We start from the raw sequence: 12,087 nt of genomic DNA on the forward strand, positions 1-12,087 counted from the left end.
CTGGTTTAAAATGGAAATTGAAGGTGCAATGTTATAATATATTTAAGGAGCGTGCGAAAGTTTGAAGTGGCGATATATTCGCGCCATTTTGTTGTTGGTGTGAAGCCTGTTTGGTTAGTATTCATTTGTGTTGGAAGACTGAGGTTGATAATTCCAGTTTCGATGAACGAGCGAGTTATTTGTTGATTGAATTTAAATATAAAGTCATATATATAGTTAGGTTATATTTTTTAAATATAATATTGAGATATGTAATATAACAATGTCTTTGATTTATTTTCCTCATATTATAATTACATACTTTTAACATTTGGAGCACCGTCTCAACATAGGCTAAGCTGCGCAGACGAAGATCTTATATGAGATGTAACAAATTTCCCTATTCATCACAGGTTTGCAACAACTCCTTTACTTTATAGTTGTAGGCGTTAAACCGTCAGTTCATACTTACGTGCTAAATATCCAGAAGTGTCCCATTCCTCAATTTAACAAAAAAATATGAACTGGCCTCTATTATGGATATGAAAGCGCTTATTAAACGGAAACTTTATTTTTTATTGACTAGAACAATCTAAACTCATATAACATAGAATATAAAATAAAAAACACTAAAATATATTTATATGTACACACATCTAGATAAAGTAGTTCCGCTGCCGGTATCCGGATATCCCTTATTGAAGTTGACACGATACGATACTCGAATTGAGGGCTATTTATTATGATCACTATGAACATGAACAAAAAAAACTATGGCGTGTCGTCAAAAGTCGAATTATTAGATGCTACTATAGTACTTCCACCATTTTAACATCATTTCAAAAATTTTTTTGTGGTTATGTATATGTGTAAGGAACTATTATGGATGGCACGGTACATAATTTCCTTGAACAATCCTGAGATGGATTCTCTACATATCTATCTGTCGACATTTAGTAGTATCATAAATATTTTCAATTAACTATTACAGCTTCCTGTTCGGTAAACAATGCAAGTCTTACAATCATCCTAATCTGGAGATCCTATTAAAATGTACAGCCAGCTACATACAGACCGTAGTAAATATTGATCAGAGTTAAGTCAGGTGATACAAATTCAATATTTTTTATATTTTACACTATCGCAATAACCATTAAATTGAATATTATTATAGCAATCCAAAGATTTCGATAACATTTTCGCAAGTTATATTCAATTTAAAAATGTTGAATGTTGTAAGTAAAATGCTGGTTTTTTATGCATGACAATGAACCCCCCCATCCAATGAATTTATGGATGAAAAAGCTATCCCCTTCCCCCCATGCTATATGTTTACTTTGATAACATTAGATGCTAAAATACAAATATTGTATTAACTAGTAGAAGAACTATATATGGTCTATTTAGGAAGCTAACTGTACCTATATACTTAAATGGCAATACTGTATCTACATTTTTGTACGATAACATTCGTATTTTTTGCAAAAAATCAGTCTTTAATGAAGTCACTTAATGTGAAATTTTTGAAAGATTTGCTCCAAATATCTGTGAAGGCGGTGCTCACGAAGTCGTTGATTAGAGGTCTTATCACCGCAAATCCAGGCTTCCAAGCAGCGTTGATAATACGATCGAGTACATTCTCTGGAAGAAAAAGAAAATTATTCATTATACTATGCAAAATGAGGGGGGGGGGAGATGATGTTATTGCCAGGAATGTACCATGTCAGGTTGACCTGCACGCAGTTCCCGGGAAAACGATCGTGATAAATTCTTAGTAAATTTAACATCTATAAAAAATAGCTCACCTAGCCTTTTTTAAACTATGCAAAATTTTTTTCCACCCACTGAGCAAAACACTGCATTTTTAGGCGATTAAATCGGATAAAAAGGAAGTTTAGAAAAAAAATCTTATGTTATGATTAAAACGGGCTTATATGACCATAAAACCTTGAAACTGAAAGTATGCAAACAAATACTTGCAAATATACCTAACGTGCTGAGCGCTAAATGTTCCCCAGATTCATAAAAATTATTACTAGTGACGCAAGCCCAGTTCCCTTCATAAAAAACCTCGGTTCCGCAATTTCGTACCTATACTTTTTTTAATTATATAGACTTCGGCCTGTAAGTCACGAGGCTAGATAGTTACAATGTGCTAACTCTAGTATAAACAAAAATCTACGCATTTACATAATCAAGTAAAAAACAAACGCCTACAAACAATTTGCAATATTTAATTTTACAATTGTAAAATCATTCTTAAACTGGACATTTCAATTACCCAGTTTTGAGTTTAGTTTGTAATACATATACAAAAATATTAAAATATGTATATATAATATTTCATTTCAATGTTACTATACCTAAGTATAATTTTGTACCTTATTTTCAATTCAACTTTTTGTTAATAGAGTAGAATAGAATATAAAAATATTCCTGTTGAATTATTATAGTGAAAGTGTTAAAATTCGTAATATCATCTTTAAATAAACCACACAGTCACTTTAATGTGTTTATAATGTCTATTTGAGAGACTAGTAAACCCATTGCAATGACCATTTTGGGTCGCCCTTCATGCGGTTCCTTCTGGAAACCATTGTGGTAAATTAAGATTAAACTTTTCTGAAGAGAGAGGATGAGAGAGATCCTAGTATAGAGGATGAGAGAGAGATCCTAGATTTCATGAATATTTCACAAACTTTGTGACACTTTGAATCGCTTGTCAATCACAATACAATGTCACATGTTATTCAAGCTTGTGACGTAGATATGTATAACCGCCCTTGACGTTTGTTGTAATTTATAGATAGACCCTAGCTGTTTACAATCGGCCATCGTCGACTTTATTTACTTATCTAATCGACGCAGATTTTTGTAGAGTTTTTGATATGCTGTTCAGGTTGGATTTTGCAAATTGGGGCTCTATAATCTTTTATATAAAATTTTCGTGTTACAATGTTAGTTACCAAACGGCTTAACCGATTTTTATGAAATTTTATGTGCGTATTCAGTAGGTCTGAAAATCGGTTACAATCTATTATTTATACCCCTAAGTTATAAGGTATAAGAGACAAGATAGGATGGTCCACCCCTAACATTTTTTATATTATTTCAATTTATTTTATTTTCTTATAACTACGTTTGCGCTGTCAGCTATTAGTACTCGTATTATTAATCTAACCTTATTTTTGGTAATACATACCTAGTATACCATTCCCTTTTAATATATTCCCGATGTGTATCTCCATTCCGCCGATGTGGTCGACCTCCACGTGGACGTCCACATTGCTAAAGTTGCGTTTGATGCGTGTGGTCTGAGAATAGTCCTTGAGAGTAAGGTTCCAGTGTCCTGAACGGAACATGCCTAATCCTAAAACATTACCCTGCAATTGATATAAATAAAAGTATTACTGTTAACCCGGTTAAAGAAGTCCGAGGCCTTTTTTTTGTTTTTGTTGTATATTGCCTCGTCGTGGGTGACACGGTATTAGAACTGTATTAGTACTTCGATTATTCTCAACTGTACGTACTGAAATTTTCAAGCATCTAAATACGTAAATATAGCTTTACTTTAACTGATTTATATCTGTTTTGTGCCTTCTGAGCAAACATTTTCGAGCTTATGTAGAACTGACTCTTCACAAAGGGGAGAGGGGAAGGGTATTGTTAGAAAGAAAGAAAGAAAGAAAAATATTTTATTCAGTGCAATCTAAAAAATACAATATAAACAACAAACGAAAAAAAAAAGAGTTAGTAATGTGGATTTATAATCCCATTGCTATTAATGTACCATGACAGGTTGTCCTCCACGTGGTTCATCCTAGAAACCATCATGTTAAATTTCTAATGAATATTCCACGATGAGCTAACTAATCTGACCTCATACTCATCTTATCATCCACAAGTTGTGCCCCGCCAACGTATACCGTTAGCACAGGCGAGCGCAACATTCCATTATCATCCCTTAAATAAAATACATTGTTAAAATGCGGTGCACGGGGAACTCCGAGCGCTATAATATATTTGATGACATCTGTGACAGGCTGTGGATTTGAACTTGTTTGCCATTTTAATCATGTAATCATGAAAAACAACCTTAAAACTACCTATCTATATGGTTTAATTCTAAATGCAATAAAGTTACACACCAGATTATCGAATATAGCCACTAATATAATGATCATCGAACTTCACTTGGAAGTTCGTTTGATCATATATTATTAGAAGGAAATTGAATTTTCTTTTATCACATAGAGTAAGCTCTACTTACCTCAAAATCATAGTCACCATATAGCCACTTTACAGGAAAATATTGAGAATATATAATACGTCCGTTATTCCAGTCGGTTCTGCAAAGTAACGAATAGCTTTTTGATTTTGCATCTATGGAAAAATTTATAAGCATCTACGGTCTTCTATAACCGGTCCTCGACCGCGTTACTTTGATAAATGTATGAATATTCAGGATTATTGAATTCCATGTGACTGTACCACATGGAATTCACTAATCAAAGGTTGTCTAATCATAAAAATAGACTAGAATTATTTTATATTAAGACTCTATTATCAAAGACTATATCGACTTCTATGTGTGTGTATCAAATACATAGATAGTGGTATTGTAATGTTTTTATTGATTTAATGGTTTTTATACCTATACATAATTTAAAAAAATATTAGTATTATGCATTTTATCTCTATATAAACAATAAGTTTTCGAAATTTCATACGCCGTCCGTGCGATTCTCGTAAAAAAGAGTACAAAATTTATGCTTCAAATATTAATATAATAATAATACAATTATTATAATTTTAGGACCAAAAGTAGACCGAGGTAAAGTCGTCTGCGCATGCTTAATTTTACTTATTGCAGCCGACAAGTAATTTGTTCTGTAACCTGTGTTTCGGTTGTGTGGTCAGGATAAGAGGTCATGACATAGTCCTGGATTGGAAATGCATGAGTAGCGTCACAGGGTCACATGGTAACGTTATCTCTTCATGTTCAATATAGGAAAATTATGGTTTATTCCAATTACTTTTAAAAATGCTATGTATTAAACACATAATAATCATTAGTTTATGAGAGACATCAGTGACAGTCAGGGAATTAAAACAGAATGAATACAGCTATAAAACAATCTTATTTTCGCATGCATAATATTTGGATCACCTGTGCTTTTACAATCCACTTACTTGTATTTTGTGACTAGAGATTGCGTCCAACCTCCTTCGTAAACGTCTCTGAGAGTGATCGTGAACCCAATACCCGCTATGTTCCGCGATCGCCTCACTTCCTTAGCGAAGTGTGGGTCGAATGGCGCAACGCCCAGCTCCGGTATGCCTGTAGGTAGACGTGAATGTATGCTGCAGTTCTTTTTTAAATGATGATAATGGAATGGTGCACCCCCCTGCGCTAACGGTTTACGCTGGCGGGGCACCAGTGGAGGATGATAGGATGAACATGAAGTCAGATCAGTTAGCCCAACGTGACAAATTCACCGGGAATGTATCACGATGGTTTCCAGGGGGAACCGCGTGGAGGTCGATCTGACATGGTACATTGCTAGCAATGGAATCATTAGTCCACATTACTGACAATACCCTTCCCCCCTGTATGCTGCAGTACAATAGGACACTTTACCCGACTGCAGGACAAAGGAGGGTAATGGTTTTTGGATGAGTGTGAGATATGTACGGATTTTGAGGGTAACATCATACTAATATTATAAACTGAAAGTTTGTGAGTATGGATGGATAGATGGATGGATGCTTTTCTTGCACACAATGGATTTTAATGAATCTTTACAGGTAGTATCCTAGTATAGCATAAAAAATATTTAACGGGTTTTGTTGAATGATGTTAATTCTGACAGCATTTTAATGTACAGGACGACATCACCAGGTACTACAATGTAGACCACAAAATATTGAAAACTATGAGTGATGATATTGTCACGTCCGAGCGTCTATATATTTATGCATATATCGTATATAACGCTCGGACTAGCTATGCCCGCGGTTTCACCTATGTAAAATTTGTAGCCTATGTGATATTCTGATGTATAAACTATAAAGCTTCATCAAATTCCGTTCAGTAGATTTTGTCTGAAAGAGTAACAAACATCCATCCATCCATACTCACTTATAATACCTTTCGCGTTTATAATATTAGGTTATACGGTTATTAAAAAAAGAAACGGGATAGTATCTATAATTATAGAGTTGTAACTTTAAATGTGTAATTAGATTCAAACGTCATAAATATATTCTCAATATAAGTTAGTTACTATAATAACTTTAACAATTATAATAGTAATACATATTGTACATGAACATGTATAAACAGTGATATAGGGATAACATGACTTACCTACTTTGAAATAAGGGCGTAATTTGTTGAAAGCTCGCTTTATGCAAATGTCAAAATCCGGTGACTTCTTTTTGCACGCTGAAAATATTCTTTCTGAAAAATATAATCAATTACTAACACTAAATAATGAAAACTATTTTAATCTATAGTATAAAGTTAAGAACAAGAATTTTTGTGTTAGCTTCACTATTTCAGTTTGAGCTTGAACTATTGAATTAACTTGATTTACTTTTATTTTTCAGTCCAAAGCATTATTTGTATGAATAACTAGCATGGCAAATAGTTTATAGAAATTACCTAAACTCTACTTTCGTGTATTGCGATTGCTGAGGGCTAATACACGAGTACCTACGTATACCTACTGTAATGTCATTGCCATATTTACCCGTTAAATCTAAATACTGTGTATACAAAGCCAACTGTGTGATGATAGGAATAACACACCTTACATGTTTCGTCCATTACCAGATAAAATGGTACTAAGTATCTATCATGGCTAATTACGCAAAACTCTACCGTCCATCAGTCAAGTTGTATTACAGATGTGTCAATACATTTCGTTTTCGACAGCTGAAACTTGCCGTGTAAACAAGAATGTACGTACTTTATAAGAAACATCTCGTATGACTTGCACAATGCACAAATGTTGCGAAAAGCACGAGAGGTTCTATTATTATAAAATTCTTTTGATAGTTGATATATACCTACTTTCTGAAGACATTTATAATAGTCACTGGTTGTATAGAGTAATTAGTAATTACGAAATTTAGAAAAGAATGATACTTTATTTAAATTAAGAATCTTTTGCAAACATATTGACTAGCTATGCACGCGGATTCACCCGCATGGAATTAGTAGCGCATGTGTTATTCTGACGTCAAAAATTCTGTATTTGGCAATATATGCTTGTTCTAAAAATAAAAACAATAAAATGATAAAAGAATTTTCGTTTAATGGGATGTCGGAGAATAGGGGTTCTATTTAATTATGGTATAATATCGTTTTATTTATCGTATAGTGTCGTTATTTTTTATATTATTATTATATGATATTTCTTGAGAAATATAAGCAACTATTAATTTTTACTAATCATAATTATTATTTTACTTTAAATTTTCAGGTGAATAGGTTTAAGTAATTGATCAAAATTAAAATATGATATTCTCTTTTTATTCATTACATCACAGTCACGTCGTCAACATCGTTATTAACAGATATTATATACCTACCTATGCACGAATCATTTCATAATGTCATATTAAATATAAACTTTATTATATAACAAATTATATCCAAGTAGTCGGTAATCGAACCAGGCCACCGGTGAGCGACGCTACATTGTCTGTATTTAGCCTACTGTTAATTATAATTATTATAGTATGGCATAATGTTAATATTTACGACCTCAATGGCACGTCGCTTTGCGTATTCGAGAAACAATTTTTAAATACAAGTCTGTGGTTGTGGATTGCGTCCCGATATCAATTACCAATTATTAAGGATTTCCATTAAATCAATTTTCCAATTAAGCCGGTTTAAAATTATAATTGTCCCATTTACAGAGACCCCGCTTATAGAGTACCGTTATTCCATTTTTAAATGTGGAAAATCCTGAAATAATACTGACAAATAAAGCATATGCGAAAGATATTCAAATGTTTGAAAACAAACGTGTGAAAAGCTCAGATTGGGACAATCTAATTAAATTGTTACAGAGTCCCAATTATAGAGGTTAAACATCCAAAAAATCTTAGAATTCAAATCTTATTTAACCAGGTTCGAAAAGTCCCATTAACAAAGGTAATTCAATGAAAAAGTACCGAAGACTTCATTGCTGCTCTTAATAATAGAGGTTTCTTGCTTATCCAGGTCCCACTTAACCAGGTTTTAGTGTATTATTGTTTTATATTTAATATTACTTATAAAATTGCACCGTCTTACTCTCTTTGATTAGCGCGACGGTCGACTGGTAGAGAATGCTATCAGGCATTAAGTCCGCCATGTGTGCAATATTGTGTGCAAAAGAATAAATAAATAACAACGTACACCTGACCTAAGGTAGACCTTAGTTCTAGAGACAGCGAGCACAGGAACAATTTAATATTTATGGGTGACTTATCATACATTGGGTTAAACACAAGCCGATTGATTTTCTATTCAATTAGAAAACATATCGTTATTACAAAAAGGCCTGATTCAAGGTTAGAACTCCTTATAGTGAAGTGTCTTCAGATATACGTGATGTTTGTCATGCTAGAGTTAGACATAGCATATGTGTAAATAAGTACTTCTGCAAGTTTGAAGTGTCTTCTGCAGTTGCATTAGTCTTTGCATTCTTTTGCACTTAACCTTTATTTTAATCGAGCAAATGTATTTGAGATTTTTTTTCTATGTTATGTTTTAGTAGTTATTAGCTACTCGCCCCGGCTTCGCACGGGTGTATATGTATTATATATAAAAACAATGCTCTAGAATCACTCTATCTACTAAAAAAACTGCTTCAAAATTCGTTGCGTAGTTTTAAACATTTACGCATACAAACGGACAGAGAGCGACAGCGACTTTATTTTTTTATACTATGTAATGATTAGTACTAAACAAACTGTTCGCCCCGGCTTCGCGTGTGTACATGTATTATACATATAAACTTCCTCTTGAATCAATTCACTCTATCTACTGCTGAAAACTGTAGAGATCTAAGCGACAGAACAGAGAAGGGACTTGATTTTGTACTATAGTATGTAAAGATTTATATGACAATGTAAAATATTTAAATAAGCAAGTTAAATTACTTACGTATTTCCGAAACCTCGTTCTCCGTTTCCGATAAATGTAAACAACAAAATACTATAGCACATATTTGTATAAATTTGACAAAAGCTTGCATTATTCGCTTTTTGCTTATAGCCACAAACAAACACAAAGTCACAACAAATACACAACCTTTAAACCAATTCTTTTGTTATTGATCATAAATTAACTAGAGGTTTTTGTTAATTATGGTGAAAAAATAATATTAAATTTGTATATTAATATTAAGTTTGAATGGCGACAAGTAGATTAAGGTCTGTGGCCGTTGAAGTCTCCGCGAACTGGCAATTCACAAAGGTCTGCGAAAGCGTATACCCCTACCAAGACACTTACGACATACCTTTGGCCATCTGACTAAATACACTTGATAGATGGCCATTATCAAATCTTCTGCCTTTTCTCATGAGTGTAATGAAAGTGTAGTTGCTAAACAAGTATATTTTAAAGTTTAAACATTGTTCACTTATAAAAATGAGTCTAGTTAATTTTTGAAGAACAAAGCCAGTAAAGTGAACTTGGAATGTTCCAGATAGATTTATTTTGTGTCAATATAATCCAAAAATAATTTAACAGAATAGTGGATATAGAAGTATGTATAAGTTTATGTCTTTACAGCTAATCCATATATCCATATATATATATTTACTCTTTAGGGGCAAGATCGTATATATTATTAATATAGTTAAACGGGTTTTGTCACGAATAATTTCAGTGTAAACTGTAAGTTTTAATTAACGTCGCTGTACTCCACTAGGCTTGTGAACACGTCTGGTGCAACTCAGTATAATAAAAACTAGTAGTCGTAGAAATGATAAAAATTTGAAAATTTTTAATAAATTTACATAGCTTTGTTTATATAAGACAAAAAGGTAGTGGGTATAATAGAGTACTCATAACATCCTTTTTGCCAAGAAACAAAGTGGAGACATTCGTCCCGGAAGCGATATTGTTTTTGACAAGTATTTTAGCAAGTTTTGATAAGTATTTTATTTCATCGAGGATACTCAAGAGGTGATAGCTACTTTGCCCTGAGGTTAGGTTTGGTCATTCAGAGAAGTAATCCTGCCAGTATCTTGGTTACGCTGCCTGGATGTGCGGCGTTGGATTACAATAATTGTTTTTTTTTTCGTGAATGTATATTTATCATATTTATTTACTTATGGAGGATGTATTAAAAAAAGTATTTAATAGTAATAAAAAAAATATTGTATGTGGAGATATTAACGTTGATATTCTTTGTAGCACACCCACGTGTACAAAAATTATTAGTTTATTTCAGTCATTTGATTTAAGTCATGTCTTTCATGAACCCACTCGTGTAACTGCCACGTCTGCTACTTGTCTTGACAATGTTTTTTGTCAATGTAACTGCGAGTATACAGAAAAATTCCTAATAAATAAACTTCCTTCAGATCACTTTGGTCAAGTTGTTAAGTTTAGCAGTCAAATCAATAAAGTCAACAATAATAAAAATACAAAAAGACAAATAAATGTTTACAATATTAATAAATACAAAAGCGCGATTAAAAATAAATTGGATTTGCTGTTACAATCTAGTAATAATCCTGATTATCTTTACACCAAGCTAATCAATATTTTATCAGAAGAATATGAACAATTTATCTCCTGATTTAAATAGTGGGATTAATTTGCTAAATTTCATTAATCGTGGAAAAACGCCATTACCAATACATTTATTAAAAATAGTGGCTAGATATGGAGCAACAATACCTATGAATGAACTAACTACTTTTACAGACATGACCCAAAGGTCTTCCGTATTTTTTAATTTAGTTGTTTGAATATTTTTATGAAAATATCATGTATATACGGAAGAACTTAGAGAGTTTTAAAAAACTTAAAGACTGTACAAGTAGAAATTTACGCAATAAAAATAAGCTAATTTTACCTAAGTAAATGCCGTCTGCATCAAAAGTATTCATTCTACGGTAATTGCGTAAGATTTTATAATAAACTGCCAGAATCTGCACTAAATCTGACAGAGAGGCAATTCAAATCTTATATTAAACAATTTTTTTCTATTTGAGTACTTAATTGACTTAGTGCTAATTGGTGGTTTGTATTCACACACTTAAACTTAAAAATGTAAAGTAATAATAAAATTATTTAAAAGAGCAACACGCAAGTTTCTTGCTCGTTCTTCTTGTGATGAGACAGGTTTCCGAATGAGCGGTTGATTAAAAAAATGTAATGACTATTCAAAAGTGCTTCAATGTAAGTTTATTTGAATAAACGATTTTCTATTCTTTCTATATTATACTATTCTTATTATGACAATATTGATCAGAAACAAAGTACCTGTACTGAAAATATATTTTTAACATCATACTAAATTGATCTCAGCTTATATAAATAAAGTATGTATAGGTATAGGTATTAAAAAGTATATATTCTAAAATTTTTCCTGTCTCCAGTTTTGTTCATTTTTATGTGTATCTTTAGCTTTCACCTTTATAGGTACTTTACCTTTATTCATGCTGTGTACATGTATGGAAGATATGTTGAAATACAATCATAAGGAGCGACACCATCATTTAAAAACATGTTACATAACATAATGACATCGTAGATCCATCAGCATGCCATGTTGAGCAACTGAGTAATGTCTCTATGTGCGAATAGGTCACTAATACAGTGCAAAGGTTGAGTTTTAAAATTTCAAGAAATGAAGATTACTTTGATATTTATCATTTTCGAAGTAAGAATTAACTGGTATATAAGTGCATACTGAAGTAAATACATATCCGTAGCTGCTATTAGTTAATATATATTAAATAAGCCTGGACAAATTAAAAAGTATAGTATATGCTAAAAGTATAGTTTACAATGTTTAGATCAATTAATAATATATTATTTATGTTTCACCTTTTCAAATGCCACGTAGTGATAAAAAATCACGATTAGTT

The 12,087-nt window shown here is 32.2% G+C and overlaps 1 protein-coding gene across 1 annotated transcript; it reads right to left on the reverse strand.

Moving 5' to 3' along the window:
• Positions 1-1,382: 1,382 nt before the first annotated feature.
• On the reverse strand, positions 1,383-9,335 carry LOC131844484 (uncharacterized). Its single transcript, XM_059193388.1, has 6 exons — positions 9,146-9,335; positions 6,350-6,442; positions 5,173-5,320; positions 4,250-4,328; positions 3,182-3,362; positions 1,383-1,620 (listed from the first exon to the last, which is right to left on the reverse strand). Exons 1-6 carry the CDS (start codon positions 9,234-9,236, stop codon positions 1,469-1,471), a joined length of 744 nt encoding a protein of 247 aa, XP_059049371.1. The 5' UTR covers positions 9,237-9,335; the 3' UTR covers positions 1,383-1,468.
• Positions 9,336-12,087: the final 2,752 nt, after the last annotated feature.

This window comes from Achroia grisella, unplaced genomic scaffold (assembly GCF_030625045.1).
Source record: "Achroia grisella isolate CSIRO2021 unplaced genomic scaffold, CSIRO_AGI_Agris_v1 utg402, whole genome shotgun sequence".
Classification (NCBI taxonomy): domain Eukaryota; kingdom Metazoa; phylum Arthropoda; class Insecta; order Lepidoptera; family Pyralidae; genus Achroia; species Achroia grisella.

Excerpts from the sequence above, each read along its gene's own strand:
- LOC131844484 (XM_059193388.1), bottom strand. The coding sequence starts at position 9,236 with ATGCAAGCTTTTGTCAAATTTATACAAATATGTGCTATAGTATTTTGT. Across the intron at positions 4,329-5,172 it reads TCTCTAGTCACAAAATACAA|AACCGACTGGAATAACGGAC; the intron begins GTAAGTGGATTG and ends GTTACTTTGCAG. Across the intron at positions 1,621-3,181 it reads AAAAGGGAATGGTATACTAG|AGAATGTACTCGATCGTATT; the intron begins GTATGTATTACC and ends TTTTTCTTCCAG.